The following is a 26,450-nucleotide window of genomic DNA, read 5'->3' as shown; positions in this document are numbered from 1 at the left end:
ATAAGGCCCAACTAGATGTTAAAACTCCACCAAAATATGATGTTCCAGCAGACAAAAGTCACAAAACACGTGAGTGATCAAAAGAATGCTGCAACAAAGTTTAATGCAGAAATAATATGACAGCAGTATATGGAAGCCAATAAAAGTGATTTCTAAGCACTTTGGGGCTGGAAGAAAGGTTAGCACGCAATAGGAACTTAAGAGAGGGTCTAGAACAGATTAGAAAAGCAAGAAAAATTCAAAACGAAGAGCAAATTCAAGTGCAGTGAAAGTGTTTGATGAAAATGCCAAACTGTTTGACAAAATGCCACAAAGAACAACAGATTTTGTGTTTTCTGGTTTTTGACCTTTCAAATCTGGATTACAGGGTTTAAAGTGCTTTTTATGATTGCTATACACTTGGATAAGCATATAAATGTATTTGGAAACTTAAACCCAGCTTTTGCCAATCCAAAGATGAAAAACCAAAGAAGAACAATGGCAAACAACAATAAAAATGAACTCTGCACCTTACAAAGTGGCTGGAAAAAATTAACAGTAGTGGCTAAAATGAGCAGTAGTGTATGTGAGGTTCAAATGATTTGTCAAACAAGTTTATATCATCAAATTGGATGTGTGCAAACACTTAAACAGCAAAGGAAAAGACTACACCAGAAAATCACTAATCCACTTCCAATTTCAAGCAAATTTGATGGTTTGGATGGTGATTCTGCATATAGGATTGTAAATGACCATTTGAATAGTGCACACAAGTTTGAAATGGTGAAATAAACTTGTGCAAACATATACAAATCACAGAAACATCCAAACTCAACAATTCAAAGCAGTTGTAGCCAATTATGCAGCACTTTTAATCAAAATTGTACTAGAAAATGTGGTTGGAAAATGGAAACATCAGTGTCCAAAATGAATGGTACTATTTTTAAAGCTCAACTGAGACTTCCAGCAAGTTTAGATGATGAAATGGAATGTGTACAATCACTTAGGCAACAAAGAAAGTAACCACATCAGAAATTCACTGGTTCACTTCCCAAAATTTAACAAAATGTGAGTATTTCAAATGTGAAGTTGCACCAAAGCTGGAAGTTGACCAATTGAACAGTGCAGACAAGTTTGAAATGGCCAATTATACTTGCACAAACGGTCAAACAGTATAGAAGCACACTAATTCTCAAAATCACCTTGTAAGTTGGCAAATATGCAGTAAAAATGGCCAAACAGCACCAGGAATTAAAAATATAACAGAGTCAATGCTGGATGGATCAACAAACATGTAAGAAAGGTCCTAAGCAACTAGATTCTAGCTGGAAAATGTTAGCTAGGAGATGTTAAATGGCCTAAGACACAACAAAGAAGTCAAGCACGGTGCAAAAGCTTGGATAAAACAGTAACAGTGTTTTGAAACCAGATTTCAAGCAACTCAACTACTCATTTTTCAATTATGTGATTATTAGGAGTTGCTATGACTTGAAACACATGTAAAAACAGTAAGCAAACTTGCACAAAGCTTGAATAAAGAAATCTGGACTACATCAGCTGACACATGATTAAACCAGAAATACAAATTTTATGCAGATTTGAAGCTATAAAACAATGGTTGCACTACTATTAGCTCAAATGATCAAAGCTAGACTTGATGTCATTGCTTTATACGATCAACATATAGCTAGCACATGCACTGGACGTAGTTAAAAGCAAAAATCAAAAGCTGAACAGAATCAAGCACATGCTAACAGAGGTAAAAACTACAGTACTATGCACATGACCGAGACAAAACGGGAATGATAATAAAGCTTGATTTGAACTCAAACAATCAAAGTGCACCGATTAAAATGATGGAAGAATACTAAGGAAGAACTGAATGAACACAAACAGCAAGCTCAAGTACGAATTAAGCCAAACAGAATTGAAAAAAAAAATTCAAAAACAGCATGACAGTAGAACAGCACAACACGGACAAACTGGAAATGAATGAAAGAACAACTTAGCTCTTGCAGTGGCAGCGTGGAAACCGACTGGCTCTGGATGCCAAATGATGGACGCTACTCTAGGATGTGCAAAAGAAGCTCCACAACTCAGAGAATTGGCAACGGATGAAAGGAAACAGTGGAGGTTCGGAGCGCACTCAAGGTGTTTGTGAAATTGTCTGGTGGTGTTTGAATGGATGTTTTGGTAGATCTCTAACTCAGTAGGCTTTCCAAAGGGGAAAGAAGCTAGAGGAGGTGCTAGATAACAAAGCGCAGAGGTGAACTTGAGAGTAAAAGCTGGAAATTGGCAGCATTTCTTTACTTCAATTCAAGTTACATTTACAAGTGATGAAACTCTCTATTTATAGAAGAAGGAGAGCTTCTAAAATTGATATTTTTTTATTAGAAAAATAAAAAGATTACGAACTAATATATCACACATTTTTATTTATGTCGTACTAACGAAAATAACTTAATTACATTAAGTTTTCAAAATAAAAACTAAATTGAGACAAATAAAATAAAGAAATTCATTTAAAATTTTTCTGCAAAATTAAATAACAAATGAAATCATTTAACCTAAATAATATAAATGAGAAAATTATAAAAATTAACATTTCAATAATAAATTTAGTGAAAGTGAACTACATAAAAATAGTCTAAATATTTCCTCAACAATTCATAAAAAGTTTCTCATTAAGACTTGGAATACATCATCACTAAAAATTCACTTAACATAAACAGATTTAAAGACAAGAATTTAAAAAACGTACATACCATTGTTTCATTTAATTTAATCTTTTAATCATTTAATATAGGGACCAAATTGAAATAAAATAAAAATACAATGACCAAATTAAAACAAAATAAAAATACAAGGATCAAATTGAGACAAATGCAATGACGTGTCATATTCCACTATCATTGCCACATGGTATAATGTCAGTTTGACAAGTGGCAATTTAAAAAAAATTAAAAAATAAGAATAAAAATAATTAAAAATATATTTAGAAAATTAAAAAAATTCACAAATAGACATGATACCTTTTTAAAGGTGTTAGTACAAAACTAACGGAAATGATTTAATTGCTTAATTTTTTTCAAAATAAGGATCCAATTGAGATAAAAAGAAGAAATAAAAAACCTATTTGAAAAAAGTCAGAAAAAATATGGACTATCTGAATAATTAAACCTTTATTTTATCAACTAGGAAAAACTTTCTTTAAGTATTTAATATAAAAGTTTATCTTTTTATGAAATATAAAATTTATACTAAAACATTTTATATTTCTGATTTTTATTTTTTATTGATATATTTATGATTATTTTAGGTTTTAAAAATAGTGTGAAATTATTTTTTTGTAACTTTCCATTTTTAAAGACTTATAACGTAATTTTTTTTTATATAAGAGTGGTTCCACTATTAATTTCAAAGATATGTTTAGTATTTAAAGTTTTAAAATATTTTTGGAATACATTTTTCGTAATTTTTCATTTTTAAAGACTTATAAACACAATTCTATACATTATTATGATTTTTTTCATCTAAATAATTTAATGAATAATTTTAGCTTAATGTTTTGCATTCACTATTTTAGATTTATAGATCTTCAACAGAATACTTTAACAAATTAATGGAAAGATTTTTTAAAAAGTAAAACATGTATACTTAGTTGAAGTTCTCTTATGATTTCTATCAAACACAAATATTTAATATTAAATCTCGATATTCATACTCATAAAATAGTTTTAAAAAACTATAACCCTTACACGGGAACAATACAATAACCAGTTATCACAAATGTGTGATCATCATCCTTTCTTCGTTTGCCAAACGTGGCACCATTTTGGCTTCCGTTTTTCATCACTTTCAAGACATCGCCTCAAACAACCTCTGTGTCTTCCAACATCATCGAATCCAACTATTAAGAAGCCCTTATGCAACATAACCAACTTTTCTAAACTCCAAACAACCTTATCTCTGTATCTATTCCTTCTTCTTAAGCTAAAATGGTGGTAACTAAGGCATTGTTACCTTCTCATCCACACCCTCTATGTTCCCTTCCAATTTCTCCCAAAACCAGAGGCCTCACACTCCACCAAGTAGACCCTTTGGTGAGGTTCAAGTTGGATGAGAGAAAGCAAAGGAAACATGTGGCTCATGTGTCACTCCATGACCCTTTGGTTTCTTCTTATGCTCTTGCTGACTTCTTCATCCACCAACACCAGCAAAACCCTTATAGTCTTGTATTCTTGGCTGATAGTGTGGGCTACTCTTTGGCTAGCTATTACACTTCTTTGGGTCTCTTTGTCATCTCTGTGCCTGGCCTTTGGTCCCTCATTAAACGTTCTGTCAAGTCTAAGGTAATTTCCATGTTTATTTGTTAGATTTTGTTTAAGAAATGCTAGCAAAACTCTTTTTTTCAATGCATTTCTTAATCGTTCTAATTTGTGTTAGTCCTTAATTAACTGTTTTAGTCTCTATAATTTCGCATGACAGAGGTAATACAGATTAAGAAACATGTTTGTAAAAACACTAAATGACTAATTTTTAAGTTTAGAAACTAGGACATAAAAAGTGTACAAACGAAAGAATAAGATGAGTGGTTAAACCTACCAAAAATTACAATTTTATACGTCTTGTTATCTCATATTTGATAAGCCCTGTTTCTGATTTTGTTTAGTTTTCAATCAATTTTAATGCAACCAGCACTTTTTTTGTTCAGGTTGTTGCCTTTTTTTTGTTGCATTGACTATTTTGGTGTGTTTTGGTGGATGGGGAAATAGATTGTGCAGAAGACGTTTATAGGTGAAGGTGAAAAGAAGGCACCGAATCAAGTTGCTGGGGAGATTTTATCGTTTTTCACTCGTAACAACTTTGCAGTGACTGATAGGGGAGAGACAATCACGTACGTCACTGTCTCATTCTTGTATAGTGCATGTTCTTGCTTGCTTTGGATTTTTCTTGGTACCTTTCTTTCTATCAATCTATAATTAGGAAACAAAATGTATTGTTTAACTGTTCTCACAGTATGCTTATCAGGGTATTTTTTGTATTTTGAGGCCTCAAATTTGTTTTAGGGAAACTTAAGCATCCCGTTTGTTTCAAATAATAGAAAGAGTTTAATTTTTATGAGCTCTTGTATTTTTACATATTAGTCAGGGAAATTCATCACAGGATTGACTTTTGGAATTGTTATTATGATAGTCAACAAACTTGTCATGTATGATAATGTGTGATTATATATGATAAATATTTACATGAGAAGTGTATTTTAAATCTCTTGGTAATCGTATTCAATTCTGATGTTTTCTTACACACAAGAATTCACCTTTTCCAAGTTCACCATTGGAGCGGGTAGGAGGTGTTTGCTAAATGGTAGAATAGTTCTTATGTAAGAAGGTGCTCTGATACTAGATAAATAATTTTATTGCTCAGGATAATGTGGGAATAGTTTCTTGAGTTTATTGATGGAATAAAAAATGTAGCAATAGCAAGACGGTCCAATGAAAAGTAATTTAATAACCCAAAAGATGGTTCTCCCTTGATGATGATGATGATGCTCTATATGAAACTATGGTGGGATTTTTTCATTTTCAAGAGTCATGGTTTCTGCTATCAAATTTCTTGAAGACAAATTTGGAGATACGGTTTTCTTTGTTTGGAAATACAAAGCCCATGTCTTCCTTACAGATCATGCTTTGTGAGCAAGCTGAAATAAGCTGAAATGTTGACCCCATTTTCCCTTGCAGATTTGAAGGACAGATGGTTCCAAGCAGGGGTCAAGCAGCACTACTAACCTTCTGCACTTGCATCAGCTTGGCAAGCGTGGCCCTTGTGCTTACCATAACCTTCCCAGATATTGGCAACAACTGGTTTTTGATCACGCTCTTAAGTCCATTGGCGTAAGTGATTAAACTGAAAACTTCACACTTTCTTTTCCTTTTCATTATGGTTATTGTGTTTTCTGTTGTGAGGGAGGTGTAGCTGAGAGTTTGCTGTTATTGCCTTGTTATGCTGACTGATATACTCAAATACATTTGGGGTTAATGCAGAGGCGTTTATTACTGGACTCGGGCATCCAGAAAGGAGCAGATTAAAGTGAAAATAATAGTTGCAGATGATGGAAACTTATCAGAGATCATTGCCCAAGGTGATGATCAACAAGTCGAGCAAATGAGGAAGGAACTCAAATTCAGTGAAAAAGGAATGGTGTATGTTAAAGGCGTTTTTGAAAGATGACCTATTTCTTCAGGCAGTAGAATCAGAATGCTAAAGAATGTTGAGATCAATTTTATTCTGTATTTGACAATAGCTAATAATCAAAATCATATTAAAATTGTTATACATATGATGCGAGATTCCTGAACTTGTCGCAAGCTAAGCAAAAAGCCTGACGATTTTTTATAAAGGTCTCGCCAAAAGGTAACAGTTACAATTTCCAAGTTACACAAACCAATTGCCAAACAGACTCAACAAGTACTGTAAGGTAAAAGACTGTCTTTAAGGCACATTGTAACTTACTCAACCCAATTGGTAAACTCATCTCATTTGTATGCAGAACAACCATTTTCAACCAATCAATAACGTGTTCTCATCCAAGAAGGAATAGGTAGGAACCTCCAGATTGTATGGTGCTGGTCCCTTCCTAATTCTGCCTGAAATATCATAATGTGATCCATGGCATGGGCAAAACCACCCACCAAAGTCACCAGCATTTGGCAATGGAATGCAGCCCAAATGTGTGCAAACCCCAATTACAATGAGCCATTGTGGGTCCTTCACCCTCTCTGCATCCTGTTGGGGATCACGAAGAGATAGAACATCAACACTGTTTGCCAGCTTGATATCATCCTCTGTCCGGCGCCTGATGAACACCGGTTTTCCACGCCACTTTACGGTCACCGTGGTGCCAGGCTCAATGCTGGAGAGATCAACCTCAAGTGAAGCCAGAGCAAGAACATCCTTACTAGCAGACATGCTAAGCACAAACTTGAGGATTAGGAGACGAACCAGAGAGGCATAAGCAAACCTACCACCAGTAAGGACAAAGTAAGCAAATGCCCTCTTGCTGGGGTCACCTGGGGGAAACCTTTCATGGTTGTGCTCATCATAGACAATCGTAGAGGTCGGGTTCTTAACAGCAGCCATAGTTGCTGGAATCTCAGAAATAATGCTGTCTTTTTGTGTGTAGCTCAGTGATTCAGTAGTAAAACCTTATACAAAATCAAATTCCATTAGTTAACTCATAATTCAGTCCCTTAGTAAAAAACAATAACGAGTTAAATACATTTTTAGACATCAAAGTAGGGGAATTGTTAGCTTTTAGTTCCTAAAAAAGATTTATATTTTATGCAAATGTGTCAAGTGTGGTTCCTAACACTTGACACCTGAAATATATTATTTCTGTAAATCAAGACCAAATCTAACATTTTTTTACTATAAACATATTTAACCTTGAATTACCGGACAAAAGGTATGGTTCAACCTAATTGCAGAATCCAATTACAAAGAATAGGCATAGGTACAACTAAAAACCGCAAAACTAAACGCCAAAGTAAAACAAGCAAGTACTATTTCCTTCTTTTCATTAGTATACTATATAGACAATAAAGATAAATACTAGCAGCACTAATTCTCATTAGCTATCACGGTCACTTTTTATTTAGGCCATCTTTAGATTAACTTCTCAATAAGCACTTCTAGAAGAAAAAGAAAAAGAAAAAAGCTTTTATGTATATATATATATATATATATATATATATATATATATATATATATATATATATATATATATATGCACAAGTAAAAATTAAAATTTGGATAAACTATATAAGTATGGAAAGAAGCCCCTAACTAGTTTCTCCAATAATTTGGCAGTTTAATAAAATTCAACCAATAAAAATATGAAATGTGAGTTGGTAAGTAGCCAAAATATTAGGGGGTTGTGTGACCAGAATTGCTTGCAGCACCACATCAACTATACCAGAGATTTTTTTTTTTTGAAGTTAAAATTAACTCAAACAAATAAAAAAATTTAGAAGCTACAGTAGGGAATTTTCTGCAAATTAGTTAACATATAAACTAAATTAAGTTGTAAACAATGAAAATGTGTAGAAGCTAAAACAGAAAACTTTACGCAAATTCGCTTACACTTAAACAAATTGACATTAAATCATATTTTTGTCACTTCACAGTGGTTTGGGCAACAGAATTATTAAAATTAAGTGAAATAGAAATAATTTGGAAACACTAGCGAGAGAGAGAGAGAGAGAGAGAGAGAGAGAGATAGGGAAACGGGAAATGGGAACCTCTGAAGGGAAGAAGGAAATTGGTGAGGTGAGAGGAAGGGAGGGATCTGGAATCATGAACGACGACGTTTGGGGAGAGGAAAGCGGAAGCAGCGTGGTAGGGTCGGAAGGAGGGAGAGGAAAGAGAAGACAGTCTCTTAAATGCAAGCCTCAACATGGTGTTCTTCCTTCTTCTCCTTATTCTTCTTCTTCTTGTTTCTCTTCTACGAGTGCTTTGTGTTTGTTGCAGAAAATTGGAAGTGGTAAAGTTGAAGTTGTAGAGAGGATCGGAGTGTGTCTCTGAAGGTGGCTTTTCCAATTAAGGGGAGAAGGAAAAGTCAGAACCGTTCCTTCAATGTCGGCTTCTTGCTTAATCGTCTAATTTTGACAGAATGCTCCATTCGTTTTTTTTTTTTTTATCATCATCTTTTTGGGTCTAAATCTAGGCATCACTTCTTGAGTTTTCTTGCAGCACCCTATATTTCGAAGTTTTCTTCTTGCAGCACTACTGCATGTTTTTTTCCAGGACTTCTGTATTCTAAAAATAATATTTTTCAGTAAATTTCAAAATCTATTAAATTTTTCAAAAAATCTTTTAACAATTTCAAATTTTTTATTAAAAAAAATTCTTTCATAAATTTCAAAATTTATTAAAAAAATTTCAATAAATTTCGAAATTTGTTAAAAATATTTTCTTTAATAAATTTCAACCAATTTTAAAATCTGTTTAAAAAAGTGAAATATAAATTTTTTTGAAATATACGAGATAGTTTTAAAATTTTTAAAAATATGAAAATGCAGTAAGAAATATAAGGTAGTGTAAGAAAAAATACTTTCACTTCTCTAATCAATTAAGTTAGGTTTTCTTTTTCTTTTTAAACCCCGTTGTTATTAAGTATACCTCTTTGTCTTTGATTATGCCTACAATCGTCACTACATTTATATTCTTCAAAGAATAGAGAAATCATCTTTTATCATTTATATTTGAGAGTTACTCTCTTCATCACTCTTATCTTCTCCTTACACTACTCCAATTTTTTTTAAATTCAAATTTTACCTTTTTTTTTACTTTTATCTCTATCTATTTTACTTTTTATTTCACTCAGCCATAAGCCTCCACCCTCACTCTCACTTTCTCTCTTTCTCTTCATTTCCATTTCAGTTAACACACCAGTCTCCACTTTCATTGTTTCTTCTCTCTTTCTTTCTTTCTTCTTTCTCACTTCCACCATCATGAACGACGCACCACCAACGCAAAGAAGAAAGAAAGAAGAAACAATGGAAGTGGAGACTGGTGTGTTAACTGAAATGGAAATGAAGAGAAAGAGAGAAAGGGGTAGAGTTGATGCCACATCGGGTTGTAAAATCTGAAGTAAGATTGTTGTGGTTGTTTGTTGTTGGGGATGTTCTGTATTGAAAAGCGGAACTTGGGTTCTCATTGGATTGTGAATTTGGTGTGAGATCAGTGTGAATTGGAAGATTGTGGAGAGGGGAATGAGAATCTGAGCAATGTCTATCATCATGATGATTTGTATGAATCTCTAGTTGTTGCAGGTTTAGTCTCTAATTATATCTTGATGTACTAAGAACTTTAATAATTGTTGTAACTGCTAGCCAAATGCGACAGAAGTTTTGAATACGGGACTCTCACGCTCTATTATGTATACCTTTATTGTATTGCCTTTCTCACCTTTTTCTTTTGTCTTAATTGAAAATAAAAATCTTATTCCGGTTATTCTTCATGTACTGTAAACCATATAAAGGAGAATCGTTTAAGATCCTATGAATAGTGACAACTTGGGAAGCATCTAAAAGGTTAGATCACTCACTAATAGAAACAACAAACATTGATTTGTTGAGCACCCAAGCCTATGTCAAAAGGATGTGGTTGATGCAAAGGATGTCCTTCAACGGACGTCCATATGCGACAGACGTCCTCACGAATGTCCATATGAATGCAACGCATATTTAAAGCCGTTACAGTATTGGACTGTGGGAGTGTTGGTAAAAGTTAAAATAAAAAATTAAACATTACTAAAGGGCAAAGGAAGAATAAGAAGCTGCAAAGAGCTGTCTGTGGTGGTGGATGTGGTGGTGGAGGGAGTAACCCCTTTATATTTTGAAAAACTTGTATTAGAAAGTGTTCCGTTAAAATAAGATGGGCCTTAAACAAAAAGAAAACGGTGAACTCCCTTTATAATTCTATTACTAATAAACAAAACACTTACAAATTGTTTATTATCTGAAATATTAGAAAATAATCTAATTATAAAAATAATAACAAAATATAAAGATAATAATTAAATATGAACTTTATCTTTTACCAAAATATCATATATATTTCATAGATTACAAAATCTATTAATTAAATCAAAATTTTTTTAAGTTCAATTCTTTGGACCGATACACTAATCAGCCTTAGACTTTTTTTATCTATCTTTAAATATCAAAGTCTCAGACGACAGTATAGAAATCTTGATTTAGAAATATCCCTTTTCAACTACGTGTGTTTTAGAAAGTTCATTGTAGAAAGTATCATGTATATTTTAGAAAAGGATAATGATACTTTGATAACATTTTTTTGACAACATTTTAATATCATCTACGGTAATTCTCTGATTGGTCCAAAATTACTCCACAATCAATAATAATAATCATAAATATCAACATGGACCAATCACAGAATAACACGTAGATGGTGTTAAAATGTTATCAAAAAAATATTATCAAAGTATGATTATTTTTTAAAAAATTTGTTTCGAAACTTAAGTTGCTTAAATTTTACAAAACTTGTTCTAAAAATCTTATTTTGAAAATATTTTTACGGAAATCTTAACATGTTCCGAAAATTCTATTCCAAAAATTATGTTTTGAAAATTTTGTTTCAGAAATTATATTTTGGAAATTATAGAAAATTTGTTCTAAAAGTAACTCGAAAGTCACTTTTACAAAAATAAACATTATGGCGGTGCAGTTAGAAATTATGGGGTATAAGAAGAAAACTACATTCAGTTCTTGTTTCTTGTCATTTGGGCCTTGTTCTTTTGAGTGGATTTGAGGAAGTGGATTTGAGGAGATTTGAAGATAAATTTTTTTGTCGTTTATTTGGGTGAATTTGGAGGTACATGAGAGTGAATTTGGAAATAAAATTTGTGAGAATTAGTATAGAATTGTATTGACGTGACAAATTAAAAAAATTTCTTTCCAATTTTAGGTTAATTTTGAGAAATGTGAAAAACATATTTCATGGTCGTTTTTTCCAAAGTTGGAGTGTTAAGGGGTGAAGCTTGTAATAAGATTTGGAATGACCATCCTTCACGTTTTGTGAGTATATGCTTCTGACAGATTCAAAGCGTCTTTGGTTTTAATTTCAGAACTTAGTTTTATGTTTCTATACATATCTTTTTCTAACGTATCAGAAAGAATAACTCTCAGCTCATCACTTGTGCAAACCATCATGCAGCTTAGTGCTTCCATATTTGAAGCATCATATCAGACATAACTACTAAAGTTGTTCGTGTGCTTGTGGTTATGGTGGAGTACTTGTATTCATGTTAAAGCAGCAAATGACACTTTAAAGCCTGGTGATGCACTGAATTACAGAGACATCAACAGTGTGTTCAAAAAAGGACAAATACTGTTTAGATTTTTTGTCCCTTGCTAACGGTGAGACAATTGTTTGGTTATCTACAATACAAATACCAGAATTATAGTTTGGCAAAGTGATGGAAACCAACCTTTTGACGAGTCTGTAGTTCTATCACTTAACCATTATGGTGTGTTGAAAATAGGATCTCAACGTGAGAAGCCAATAATACTGTATTCTCCACCTCGAGCTATCAACAACACTAAGGTCAATTTCAACTCTAAGTCTTTTCGTCCACAATACAAAGGTAAATCTTTTCTTGCTTTGTCATTATGTTTTGTCTTACCAATAAAATTCATAACTGTGTTGAAGATATTGTCAAAGAAATTTTTTTCTATGTGCATGAGGTCGAGGTTATGTCTTAGCAAGTTGTCTTTCCAATAAGGAAGATCCCAAAATATGCTTCTTTTAGTCCAATTATGTCATTCTCCAAACCCTTCTATCCTATTCTGATTAGATTCAGTGACTTTTGCATAGTCTTTCACTCTTCTCCAAACGTGTGATCCAGTCAACTTCGGTGGGGGCATATCGGTTTCAACTTGCCATTTGCGAAATGCCTTTTTGTTTCTTCTAAAGGGGTGATCAATAGGAAAGAACCGTCGATGACAGTCAAACCAACTACTTTTCCGACCATAACTCAATTGGAATGACTTTGTATGTTCCATGCAATGTGGACAAGCTAATCTACCATGCGTGCTCCAACCAGATAACATGTCATACGCCGGAAAGTCATTAATAGTCCACATCAAAGTTGCCCTCATAAGGAAATTTTGCTTCCTTGAAACATCATACGTCCAAACACCATTCCATAGCTTCTTCAAATCATCAATCAAAGGCTCCAAATAAACATCAATCGCTGATTTGGGATAAGATGGACCTGGTATACACGTTAAAAACATGTAAGGCTTTGTCATACACATCTCAGGTGGTAGATTGTATGGGGTAACTATCACCGGCCAACATGAATATGGTGATGCAGACGCCTGAATGTACGGGGTAAAACCATCAGAGCATAGACCAAGTCTCACGTTATGCGGTTCACTAGCAAAGGATGGATGTTTACGATTGAAATGCTTCCAAGCTTCACCATTAGAAGGATGACGCAAAACTCCTTCAGTTTTCTTACCATCATGCCATGTCATATGTTGTGATGTTTGCATTGAAGTAAACATTCTTTGCAATATTGGAATTATAGGCAAGTAGAACATTGACTTTAAGGGAATTGTTTTTTTTGCCTTCGTCCTGCATGCATCGTATGATATCGAGGAGAGCCACAAAACTTGCATTCACCCAACAATGCATCATTTTTGCCACTATCATTGTCATAGAATAACATACATCCATTAACACAACAATCAATCTTCTTGGCTTCCAATCCCAGCTTTGAAACACATCTTTTGGCTTGATAATAATTCTTCGGCGTAGAATTGTTTGGTGGTGTCAAATCTAACATCAATTTTGTATAGAAGTTCACTGCTTCATTGGGAACGTTCCAATTAGATTTACCAGCCATGAGTCTAATGGACACGGACAATTTTGACTCAGATGAACCTTCAAATACAGGAAGATTTGCCTCTGTCAGTAATTTGTAAAACCTCTGAGTGGTTTCATTTGGAGACTTTTCGTCATGACTATCATTTGCTTCTTGTTCATCATGTCGACGAAGAGCATTGTCGACCATCTCTTGCATATAGGCAAATAAATCTATCTTAGATGTATGTACAATAGTATTTGAACCTGATGCAAGCCGATTTTCAGCTGCATTGGAGGTCGAAGGAATCACTAACCTCTCTAATTTCATCATCTTCATTAACCTCTTTAATTTCATCATCCGCAAATGTTGAATCATCATCTCTAAAAAAACCTTTTAGGTCAATTACCAATTCTTTCATATGTCATTATGCTTGTGAAAATTAGATAAACTTAGATAAGACAAAAATTATAAAATGAAAACTCATTATAAAATAATTTTTTGTAATAAATTGTTTAACAACGAGTATTTCTGATTTTTTTTTTCAATTGGGGCTATGACAGAGAAAATGTTGGAATGAGAGAGATGAAAGAGAAAGGGTTAAGAGGAATGAGAGAAGTGAGTAAGGGTTCTTTTTTTATTTTAGTTTCGAGAATGAAAATTATTAGAATACCCTTAACCTTAAAACTTAGAATCCATGATATATAAGAGTATTTTTGTTTACTAAAACCCAATACACATTGTAAAATGTACCAATTGAAAATCAGACGTACGCGCGTTAGCAAACCCCATATATATATATATATATATATATATATATATATATATATATATATATATATATATATATATATATATATATATATATATATATATATATATATATATATATATATATATATATATACATATATATACATATATACACATATATATACATATATACACATATATACATATATACACATATATATACAGATATACACATATATACATATATACACATATATACATATATACATATATACACATATATACATACACACACACGCACACACACACACACACACATATATATATATATATATATATATATATATATATATATATATATATATATATATATATATATATATATATATATATATTCATAAAGTGATGAGTATAACCGTGTCTAAGTGAATCTTGTAAAACAATTAGCGCAAAAATCTATATAGTGAAACATCTTTTAATAGGTATTGTCTAAGGGACATATGTGCAAAACAAAAGGATATACCTTTGACTCTTAAGGATGACACTCCACCCTTGAGAAAATATGTAATACTAAAGCTTGATCAGTGCTATAAGAAGAGAGAGAGGTAAAGCAAAAACATATTGTCTAATGAATATTAACTCTAAATAATAATATGTGGTCCCAAACTTGTTATAAATGAAAACCATCTTATAAAAAATATCGTTTAAGAAAGATGTGCAAAACATTAGAATAAGTTCTCAAGCTTTGAAATAGACATATCTATTCTTGAGAAAAAATAATACATAAAGCCTAATATTTTATCCAATCAGTGTTGTGTATGAAAATGTTTTATGAAAGGATATCGTCTAATGAAAAACATTCCAAATAAAAAAATATTTAAAATGTTTTCCATTCATAAAGTGTCTAACGCTTTATATCTTTTGTCAATATTTGAAAATTGCACTTAACCAAATGTACTTATTATTGACATGACATATGATAAAATGTTTTTGAACTAGAAATGATATTTAACGTATATAAACATTGAAAACATTAAATGTTCATTAATGCATGCACTGCAAAAGGTTATTTTGCTTGTGTGATTTGTCCTCCTTTAATGTGAACATTAGAATTACACAATGGGTTAATAAGAAAAACTACATACATGGATAAAGATGTTGAAAGAAGAAAATAACATTCTAGGAATGATCTAAGTATAGTCTTCTACTCTAAATGTCGTACAAGTCGTGTTTCAACAGATATTATAAAGCACTATACCTTTGCATGACAAGACAAGTGAGTGTGATCATCTACCAAAAAGCACTAAGAAGCCTACACAAGGGTTATTAGATAGAAAGTGAGTTTAAGCCTAACTCATCCCCACAAAACCGGCTTGTAGGGTGAGGTTTGCACCTCATTTATATATTATAATTTGGCCTTATCTCTAGTCGATGTGGGACTTCCAACACACCCCCTTCACGCCGAGGTATAGACATCTTGTGCGTGATAGTAGAAATTGGGTGGTCCGATAACGGCCCGATAGCGGGTGGAAGAGAAGAATAGAATGCCCACTTAGAACTCGCTAGGATAGGCTCTAACCATGGCTCTGATACCATATTAGAAAGTGAGTTTAAGCCTAACTCATCCCCACAAAACCGGCTTGTAGGGTGAGGTTTGCACCTCATTTATATATTATAATTTGGCCTTATCTCTAGTCGATGTGGGACTTCCAACAAGGGTCAACCCCACATTCAACACTCATCTCTTCAAAAAGGGATATATAAAGAAGATCAACTGAAGAAGAGAATGTTGCTGCTTTTGAGAAAAAATGTAGAAGGATGATTAAAGCAGAATTATAGAAAAAATGAAAAAGAAAGAAAGGGAAGAAGAGAAGAAAAAGGAGAGAAAAAGCGAATGAGAAAAATCATTAATCATTGATTCTACCTCATCTCATCTTCAAGCTTATAATGTCTGAAGAAAAAGAAAAAAAGATGAAGAAAGATGAAGAAAAGAAAAAGAGAGCGGTAAAGTATTATGCCCAAATTGGGATGAATAAAAAGAGAGAAAAGAAAAGAAATGAGGTTGAAATAGTTAAGGTTGAAATGAAATAAATAAAAGAAAAATAAAGTTGAGAGCATAGTGAAAAGAAGAGAAGAAAAGAAAGAGAGTATGCATTGAACATTCATGTTATTGCTCACCAAGCTCATACACATCATTTGAAGCTCTTCCATCCAAATGGAATAGAGAAGAATAAGAGCACACAAATCAAAATCAGTTGAATGATCAACAATGCTACTGCTCAAAGCTTGCTTCATATGCAACTTTTCAATCAAAGGAAACAACTCAATTGAAGAAGAGAAGTGAAGATAAAAATAGCCAGTTTCCTCTTGCTGCTCTTCACTATTACATCGTCTGATGCTTCTTTAATCAAAGGAACAACCTCACTGAAGAGAAGAGAAAAAGAGCAAGCACAAGCATGAAGATTGAAGATCAATGTTGTTGATAGAGTCTAGAGATACTAGGAATGGTGAATAATACTACACAACCAGGAGTAGGTTAAACTCAACTAGACGAGAGTCTAGGATACTAGGAGTGGTGAATAATACTATAGAACCAAGAGTGGATTAAAATCACATGTAATCTTTGAAAAAGATAAATGGAACCTCTTAAGAGTTCCTGAGAGACACTAAACATAGCTCAGATAGAGTGAACCAATATAAAACTCGTGTGTCTATTGCTTTATTTTACTAACTGAGTTTCTTAATGGTTTTCCTCTCTAAAAAGACAGCGTCTAAAAAATTCATATGAACTATTTATTTCCTCATACTCTTTAGACATTGTTATATAAACGAAAACATGTGTGTCAGTACCTTTTCTATTTAAATAAGAACCAAGCATTTATTTAAAGACACATGTTTCTTTTCAATCACTATATTTACACATGATACCTCTTGTGAAATTCTTTCGAACATTTCTTATGAACTTCAACATCCAAATAACTATGTTTATTTTTTGACTATGTTTATTCATCAGACGCTATGTTGCGAAAAGAATATTTAAAACACTATTCAACCCCCTTTTAGTATTTTCCTATGACTTCATATTTTTTATTATGTCTTTGTGGATTAGTTTATATTCATTGTTTGATGAATTGGTTACTCATCTTATTTCATCGGCTTGGGATTAAGTGACAACTGGTTCCAAGTGATTCAACTAATTCTCCTCTTAGTTTTAGATTCTAGGAATAGATCTAAGGCTTTATCTAACTATAGAGTCCTGATCTTAATGCAAGTGATCCAATCAAGTTGTCATTAAAGAATCATACTGAAGTTTGGAGATCTTAGGTTCTAGGTATCAAGAATGGATCTAGAATTACATTCAAAGAGAACTCCTAAGACATGATTATTTGTATCTTTATGAATAATAACTTAACTATTACAAGGCAGGAACAAAATGGTGAAATCTAGCTTCAATACGTCTTTATCATCCTAAAATCAACCTTTTTAAATCACAAAATGTTTTACAAATTGTTATTATGCAAAATTAACTTTATTTTCTTATACGAAATTTGTTTTCACACTTGTCGTGCATTATTTTATTATTTCATTCAAGTGAAACTAGTTTAAACTTTGTGTATTTTTTTAAATTCCTATGAATACGACACTTGTACTACAAACTACCCAATACACTTGCTGAAAAAATTGATTTCTTTGGAGCATCAACAACAGTTTGTTTCTGTTTTTGAATTTTGAATTTATTTTTAGTTTCAATATCTTTGGACTTTCTTTTAAGGTTTCTTAAATAGCTTAAACATTTGTGTCTATATATAAGGACATCAAATACATTTGTAGACACCTTGGTTGGTCAATATATGAATTTTGAATTCAATAAGAGAGGATTCTTTTAGTTCTTGCCAAAGAACTTTGATTCTTATCAAAGATGGACTTCTTAGTGACAAATCTTCATTGACTCATCAATTTGTTAGATTGTTGTGTCTTCGTAGTTCTTATCATCTTTGTGGTGAATCTTCATTGATTCATCAATCTACTAGATTGTGATATCCTCATCCATGTCTTATCAACCTGGTAGCTTGACATAGCAATAAGGTTGAAAGTCAAGAGAAATATAACTATACCATAGTCATAATTCTTCTTGATATAGGGAATAAGCCTGATATAAGTAGTTCGAGCTCCTGCAATAAGAGTATTAATTTCTAGTCATCATCACAGGCTCACTTTATGCTTATATTGAAGTAAAAAACAAGAATGAAGTGAATTAAACATAATCTTAGCACTTCTAGAATCATTAAAGTCTTGATTTCTAGTCATCATCACAGGCTCACTTTATGTTCATAATCTTGTGATTAGGAACATCAATTTCAAGTCTTGATTTCTCATAATGTTGAAAAGCAAATATATGCACCTTTAGAAAAAAAAAAACTGCAGCTCCGATGATGATAACTTGAGAGACTCGGCCAGATGCTTTTACAATATACCCAACAATAACTGCCAATAATCCTGCTAACAATTCACAATCCTCTGTTGAGTCCTTTGCACAATGTTTGACTTGGTTCCTTGCCAACGCCTCCAGTTGAGAAGATTAGGCTAGCAACAATCATATTATCACCACTTACCAGTTAAATAGATCAATAAGCTTTCCAAGCTCAGATAGCAAACCAAGTAAATATATACTTTCATGAAATGAAATAAAAGGAGAACCAGTGTAATAACTTACAATGGCATCAGAAAAAAGGAGTGTGACATTGCCTGTCACATACACCAGTACATTTAATACGGTTGCTTTTGCACCCGCGTTGTTGTTAAAGCTGACCAAGAGAAAGCATATGAACTTCAATAAAGGGCACATTTTATCCTTATATTTTGATTTTCTAAGGAAAAAATTTTCAACTGGTTTCTCAGTAGCAAACAAACACAAACCTGTTGTAACATAACAGGAATTGGAGGAGCTAACCACATTCATAAGCCCAATTGCCATCATTTCCTTGTTTCCATCCACTTTGTAGTTTTTTAAAGCTTCAAATGTTCTTTCTCGTGAAATAGGAGACAAAATAATGATGATTTCAAAAGTAGATAATAAAAGTTGGAATTCCAAGTTGACAAAGTTTTTATGTTCGGCATGTATTTATTTATTTGCATATAAGTTTCATACCTTATTAAGGTGACATAAGTCCATTATATTCAATCAAACTCCTAGATTCTAAATGATAAAGAAAAGAGAGGAGATACAAATATTTCCATTTAATTATTAACACTTTGTTCACTTGAATGGATTTGGAAAAGAATAATGGAATAGATTTGAAAAGATTTGAAGGTATATTTTTGTTATTTATTTGAATGGATTTTGGAGATAAATGAGAGTGAATTTGGATGTAAATTTTTTTAATCTGTCACATCAATCAAATCTTATACTAATTCTTACAAACTTTACTTTCAAATCCACTCTCACTTACTTTCAAAATTTACTCAAATAAACAACAACAAAAATTTACCTTCAAATCTCCTCAAATCCATTCAATCACTCTCCTTCAAATTCATTCAAGTGAACAAAGCCTAAAACTCTGAGAAGTTGATTATCGTTAGCGTCGTGCTAGATTAAAAAAAGAAAAGCCCTAAATCAAGTGTAGCCTGGAGCCAAAAGCAATATTGACGAGAGTAATCACCCCGGAGACACCCCAAAGATAATAATAACATACATAACAAAAGAGAAATCCTCCAATATTATCTAAAATAGAAATAACTAAACGAGTTAAGTTGGCTCAAAAAAGCAATAAGACATTAAAATCTATGGAGTATACACGCTCATGTGAGGTTTTCTAAGATTTGGTATTTTGATGAGCATATCTATTTTCTACCTATTATTATTTTATTTTAGTTTCTGCATTACTTGTAACATAACAAAATGGCCAACCTATTATAGCAAAAAGAAAGAAACCCGTTCTTAATTCTCTAACTTGATTTCAGTACAAACATCCTAGACCCAAAGTCAATTATGAAATGTGTCAAATCAATATATATTAGGAGAGATAGCAGCACCTGCACGGATGTTAGGAGTGAAAGTCGTCGCACTTTGTACCTGCTCTTCTACCTTATTTAACAAGTTTCATTTTCATCTAAAAACAAATCTATAATTCTACACAATATTATTGTTTAATTAAGAATTATTCAATTTTCCGTATAATAATTTATATTTATATAGAATAATATAAGTGTTTTACGTTAATTAAGAGTACACATAATACCTTAGAAACTAACAAATAGCAGAGGAAAATGGCAACACCCGATGACCACTCGTGCACTTTCTTTTCCTCTTCTATCTCTCACACCATTGTTAGTTTCAGCCTCACACTCTCTAGAGAGCACAATAACAATGTTCATTCATTCACGCCCACACACGCCATGGTTAACCATTCAACAAACATCATTGTATACGATGCATTTATTCAAAACTTAACATCTCTCTCATTCATCCAAAACTTAACATCTCTCTCATTCATCCAAAACTTAACATCTATTGTTTATTACCACCATTCAATGGCATCAACATCAATAGTATACACAAAAGCATCACTAAGACGTAAACAAACTTTTGCTTATAAAAAAAATTAAACCAACTGACCTCAGTATTCTTCGGTAGATGACTCAAATTGAGAAAAGGAGAGAAATTGGAAGCTAGGGCACACGATTGATTCTGATTGGAAGCTGTGATTTGAATAGAAATGAAGATGTGCAGATAGCATAGGTCATGCGAGGTTCCGATTTGCAGAGAGAGGGGTCACGCGGGGTTCCGATTTGCAGAGAGAGCAATCACCCGAGTAGAAGAGTGATTTCAGGATACTAGATGCGAGCGGAAGAGGTTTTTTTCTTTTTCAGGATATGTAATAAGAAAGGTGGAGGGATTGTGAAAAAAAATGGAGGGAAATGAAATTTACCACGACTCATTAAATACCAGGGGTTACAAACCCACACTTACCAGTACAGAGAGTGTCAAATAAGTCCCTTTAATAAAATTTTCATTAAAAAAGCTTACAAAATTAAAAATCTTTAAAGCCTGATAGGTCTGGGCCAACTTATGAACTTTCTTTTTTACAAAATTTAAAGTCCAGAAACATAATATTATCATAGAAAGTAATCACAAATTATATGTATTTTTTATCCAGCTTTTATTTTATCTTTGTTAATAATAACTTATAACCATAACTGATTCATGTGTAATTATATTTTTTTGCCAATAAAATTAATTTTCTACTTCATAACTATTTCTATATTAATTAGTTTAATAATAATAATTCCTTAATTTCCAAATTCTGTTTTGATAATTTTTTCGTCTTAATTTTGGTTTGTAAATTTGACTATTCAGAGATATCAATATAAAATAGGTTTGAAAGTTAAAAAATTTAAATTAATTTGTAAAATTTTGATGGACTAACAAATTTATTTATAGATAGTAATATATTTTGTCACTAGTTTAAATCAATATCATTCGATTAAGATTTGTGATCAAAATTACATTTTTTTAATTGGTGTGAACATGTTAAAATTTTGACTTAATAACTTTTTAACTTTTTCAATTTTCCAAATTTAATAAAATTAATATTTATAACGTTATATAATTCTTTTAGAATTTTTTTTGAAACATATAATTTAGTCATTTACATCAGTTTATATATTTTTGTGTCTTTTCATATATTTTATATTATATTCATTTGTCTTTTTTATTAGTTTCTTATTAAGAGACATTGATGTAATTTATTTATTATTATAATTATTATAATTTTTATTTATTTTATATGTTAATAATTAAATACAATAATAATTTTAATTTTAGTGTTATAAATTATAACATTATATTTATTTAAAAATATTGTATCTATTATTTAATTATTTTTTATTACAATCGACTCAATTATGATAAATAATTCAATAAAGACGATCTCTGTTGGATAAAGATAGGTCTGATTTTAAAACATTAATTTAATCTAAAAGGTTAGAAAAAAATCTGATTTTATAATCCCTAAGATTACATCTAGATCTTGTATAGTAACATATATGATATTTATAACAATTTTTTCTAAGAAAGATTTTCACTAAAAAGTTAGTTCTTTTATTACGTGAAATTAATTTTAAACTTTATAAAGTTTGTGGTTTAATTTTTTAATGTATATATACCTATATAAAACATTCAACAAAAGAATTTTATATGACAAACTATAAAAAATAAAAATTTTACACCGATATTAAAAATTCATCCAAATAGTAATTTGAATTTAAAATCTATCCATAATTAATATTTCAAATATTTATATAGATATCAGAATTCGATTATTGAAAAACCGAATTTTGAACTGTGTTACTTTTATAATTTCTTTTTTGAAAATTTTTTCATTTTCTTTTAAATAAAATTAATAATAAAAATTTATTTTCTAACTTTCCAAAATAATAAAATTATATATTTAAAATATACTTATAATTAAAAAATATTTTAAATAATTTTTTATAAAATTAATACTTATACATTTATATTTAATTAAAAAGATATTAAATATCATGTAAAATTTGAAAGTTATTGAACTTGTAAAGTAAATAAAAGAAATAACTAAAAAAACATTAAAAGTGAATTAATTTAGTTTGGGGGCTAGCCCCATCCTAACTCTACCCCAACCCACTTTATGTGGGGCTTTAGGGATTGAGGCTTTTAAAAAGCCCCCTATAAAGTGGGCTAGAAAATTGAGACTTGATTTTAGAAGGGATCAGGGTCAACCCATAGATCATGGACTCAAATGACACCTCTAACTATGGGTTTACGAAACCTCCAATGTGTATTCATTACTCGAGGTTATACTAAGTATAACCTCCGTTAGTAAACCTATGCTTAAACTAATGTTTTATTTAGTTAGAAAGAGTATTATATTACTTGTATAGACTTTGAGCAAAAAAAAGTATGTTACATATTAAGGTGAAGTAGGTATATTAAAACTGTTTCAGACAAGGGATGTTAATAAATTTCTTTGATTTACTTGATTTCATTTTTATTTTATAAGTCAAAGTAATTTCATAGCTAATATGATTCCTTAAGATAGTTAAAAAGAAACCTCGATCAAGATAAAAGATATTAGGGTGTTGCTCCCTCCACCACTATCCTATACTTCCTCCACCTTCCCACATTATTTTAAATACAATTATATCTTTAAGTTAAAAAGATTTTTACTTTTATCCTATTTTAAATAATTTGAAACCCTAATTTTACTTTCCCAGCACCCACCCACAGAACTCTCTTCCCCTTTCCCCATTTTCGTTTCACCTCCCCACCTCCCGCACTTCCATTCCTTTTTCTTTCCAGTTTTTTTTTGTTTGAAAGCTTCCATTGCCGCCGTGGTGTGGAGGAACATCGAGGAACGTCCAGAGCATCAATCAACGTGAGGAAGTATACATCAACGAAGATGTCACCTAATAAAACAAACTCTAAAATAAAAAATGTAACCTTTAAACAGAAGGTGACATCTTCAACGGATGTCAACATCCGTTTAAGGTAAAACGGATGTCGACATCCGTTTTTCCTTAAACAGATGTCGACATCCGTTGAAGGATGTTGACATCCGTTGAAGGATGTTGACATCCGTTGAAGGATGTTGACATCCGTTGAAGGATGTCACCTTCGTTTAAAGGTTACGTTTTTTATTTTAGGGTTTTATTTCAAGGTTTATTCGAATACGAGGAAGCACTCCACGCACTGCACCACTCCACGCACTGCACCACGAGAGGGAGACTACTTGATAATTCTTTCCACCACCACCAACCTTTGCAACTTGTAGTATCTCACAACGACGACAGAAAGAGAGGAAGAAATATGATGTTAAAATGAAAGAAAAGTATTTTACTCATGTACGGGACTAGAATAGGTTATTAATGAAATATGTTGTGAATGGGTAAAATAAAAAAGGTTTAATAGGTTCGGAGGTCCTTATATTTGTGGGTTCGTTTCAATTGGGTCCTCCAATTTTGAAAGTGATCAATTTGGTCCCTAATTTAACAAAATTGAGTCAATAATACCCTTTCCGTTAAATATAATGGACGGCGTTAATTTTTTAAACATGTGGCATGTTGATGCATCCTTTTATTTGCAGGTGGCACAGTTTTATTTGAAGGATGCTTCAACATACCACATGTTTAAAAAGTTAATTACGTCCATTGCATTTAACGGAAAGGGTATTATTGACTCAATTTTGTTAAATTAGGGACCAAATTGATCACTTTCAAAATTAGAGGACCCAATTGAAACGAACCCATAAATATAGGGACCTCCGAACCTATTAAACCAATTAAAAAATAATAACCCTAAAAATAAAATTTTACTAAGGGACAAAATAGTAAAGGGGAGGTGGAGGGAGAAAGGTGTGGTGGTGGAGGGAGCAACACCCAAGACATTAACCGAAGTAGAGCTGTCAAAATGGGTCACAATCCGCGAGCCAACCCAGCCCACCACGGGTTTGAGCCGGGTTGGGTTAGAAAACATTGTATTTTTTTCATGCGGGTCAGATTTCAACTCGCCTCGTTTAAACTCGGCTCATGCGGGTTGAACCCGTAGTGGGCCGGGTTGGTCCACCAACCCACCTACCTAATTTTATTTTATTAATATTTAATTTTAATTTTATAAAAAATATTTATTATTTTGTTTTTGCTTGAAAAAATTATTTAAGTTCCTTATTTTCAAAATTAATTAAAAACCCATGTTGGGAGTGAAATTTGGGAGTGAAATTTGTTTAGATTTGTATTATAGAAAGTTTGTAATTTTTTTATTTTAGAAAAATGGTAATTAAGTGAGCCAGTGAGCCAACCCGTTTACCCACCAACCCGTGATCGGTCGGGTGGTCCGTTTTGACAGCTCTAAACCGAAGTATAATCGAGATGGAGAGGTATATGAGAGCAGGAAAATCGAGACAGGGGATAAAGCTAAATCGAGAGGAGTAATTATATGTAATAATTATTATGAAACGTAGAATCAATCAAAACATCTAAGACTACATGGACAATTTAAGGTAGTTACTTAGAGCGGTGACAACGAAATGTTTGCATGTTTGGACAAAAATCAAGATGACAAAGTCAATTGATTTGTTGTGCTTTAAAAAATGATTTTTCTTTTCTCTTTTTGAACTTACTTAAGAGATAATATGAACAACAATAAAGAGTGTAGAGAAAGAGAAATTTGCACAAGTAGTTTTATACTAGTTAGGATTAACAAAGCTCCAATTATTAATCCCTAAAATGAGATATCAACGATTCCTTATCACAAAAACCTATAAAACTTACAATCACACAAAGACAAGTTTAAAGATTTAGAAAACGCCTATCTTGAAGCTACAAGAGATGAGACTCACTTTCCCTTAACACCACAAGAGATGAATACTTCCTCCGAATCTTCACAAAGGATGAACATTTCCATTGAATCTTTACAAAGGATTACAGACTTTACTCAACAACAATAGTAGCACTCAATCACACTCCCAGTGAAAGTTCTCGCTCTAAGCCCATACCAAATTTCCAAAGCCTCTATAGAGAGTTTCACAAGATCTCTAGTTTCTCACTTCAATTTTATTCTAATTGAGTGTTGTGTGTGTCGAATGAGAGTCTAGAACTTCACTCATGGACACATCCAAAAATTCGTTGTCAGACTTTTCTCATTGGAATAATCGATTACCAAACTTTGGTAATCGATTATCCATTAATGGATACTCCAACGGCTAAAAACAAGCTAGAAAACTCTAACGGCTAGTCGTGATAATCAATTATCATAAATCATAATCGATTATCAATAATCGATTATCAATTCCTGCTAATCGACTATTCCAGTGGCCATTATGAGTTTTTGTTTTAAAAACTTGCTCTATGATAATCAATTATCTTTGTGGCTAATCGATTATCCATAATCAATTATTAATCCTACTAATGGATTATTCTAGAGCATTTTTGAATCCAAAGAGAAATTTAAAAAACATAAGTTACATGGAATCAAAAACTACTCCTGGTCTAAGTCCTATACAATATTCTATACTTATTACAAAAGTTTTCCAAACGAATACAAATATTCATATGATCTTCTTGCATTTGTTAGTTCTTTGATACTTGATTTTCGACATCATCAAAACTTTATTGCTTCATCATTTTGCTAACAACTTTAACTTATGTATTTTCTCTTTTATTTTCTTGTGTCGAGTAATAGCTAATATATGGGAGAAAATATAAATAGATATATCAAATGCAAATAGGGTGACAAATCATGGATACAATTTCAAACATTCTAACAACGCCACAAACAGGAAGAAATGAC

At 31.9% G+C, this 26,450-nt stretch overlaps 2 protein-coding genes and 1 long non-coding RNA gene across 3 annotated transcripts; 1 reads left to right on the top strand and 2 right to left on the bottom strand.

Moving 5' to 3' along the window:
• Positions 1 to 3,774: 3,774 nt before the first annotated feature.
• Positions 3,775 to 6,317, top strand: LOC108346160 (protein COFACTOR ASSEMBLY OF COMPLEX C SUBUNIT B CCB1, chloroplastic). Its single transcript, XM_017585180.2, has 4 exons — positions 3,775 to 4,331; positions 4,755 to 4,876; positions 5,721 to 5,873; positions 6,024 to 6,317. The coding sequence occupies exons 1-4, from the start codon at positions 3,978 to 3,980 to the stop codon at positions 6,208 to 6,210; spliced, it is 816 nt and encodes a 271-aa protein (XP_017440669.1). The 5' UTR covers positions 3,775 to 3,977; the 3' UTR covers positions 6,211 to 6,317.
• LOC108346161 (cytochrome b-c1 complex subunit Rieske-4, mitochondrial-like) lies at positions 6,253 to 8,716 on the bottom strand. Its single transcript, XM_017585181.2, has 2 exons — positions 8,280 to 8,716; positions 6,253 to 7,184 (listed from the first exon to the last, which is right to left on the bottom strand). The coding sequence occupies exons 1-2, from the start codon at positions 8,434 to 8,436 to the stop codon at positions 6,541 to 6,543; spliced, it is 801 nt and encodes a 266-aa protein (XP_017440670.1). The 5' UTR covers positions 8,437 to 8,716; the 3' UTR covers positions 6,253 to 6,540.
• Positions 8,717 to 17,910: 9,194 nt separating this feature from the next.
• LOC108344779 (uncharacterized) lies at positions 17,911 to 21,041 on the bottom strand. Its single transcript, XR_001833582.2, has 5 exons — positions 20,745 to 21,041; positions 19,046 to 19,152; positions 18,843 to 18,933; positions 18,531 to 18,712; positions 17,911 to 18,300 (listed from the first exon to the last, which is right to left on the bottom strand). It is a non-coding gene; the product is annotated as an uncharacterized LOC108344779 (long non-coding RNA).
• Between the last annotated feature and the right edge of the window lie 5,409 nt (positions 21,042 to 26,450).

This window comes from Vigna angularis, chromosome 8 (genome assembly GCF_016808095.1).
Source record: "Vigna angularis cultivar LongXiaoDou No.4 chromosome 8, ASM1680809v1, whole genome shotgun sequence".
Classification (NCBI taxonomy): Eukaryota; Viridiplantae; Streptophyta; class Magnoliopsida; order Fabales; family Fabaceae; genus Vigna; species Vigna angularis.
The sequence above is the reverse complement of the archived record's forward strand: the minus strand, read 5'-3'. Positions and strand labels throughout refer to the sequence as shown.

Excerpts from the sequence above, each read along its gene's own strand:
- LOC108346160 (XM_017585180.2), top strand. The coding sequence starts at position 3,978 with ATGGTGGTAACTAAGGCATTGTTACCTTCTCATCCACACCCTCTATGT. Across the intron at positions 4,332-4,754 it reads AACGTTCTGTCAAGTCTAAG|ATTGTGCAGAAGACGTTTAT; the intron begins GTAATTTCCATG and ends ATGGGGAAATAG. Across the intron at positions 4,877-5,720 it reads GATAGGGGAGAGACAATCAC|ATTTGAAGGACAGATGGTTC; the intron begins GTACGTCACTGT and ends TTTCCCTTGCAG.
- LOC108346161 (XM_017585181.2), bottom strand. The coding sequence starts at position 8,436 with ATGTTGAGGCTTGCATTTAAGAGACTGTCTTCTCTTTCCTCTCCCTCC. Across the intron at positions 7,185-8,279 it reads TTTCCTTCTTCCCTTCAGAG|GTTTTACTACTGAATCACTG; the intron begins GTTCCCATTTCC and ends ATTTTGTATAAG.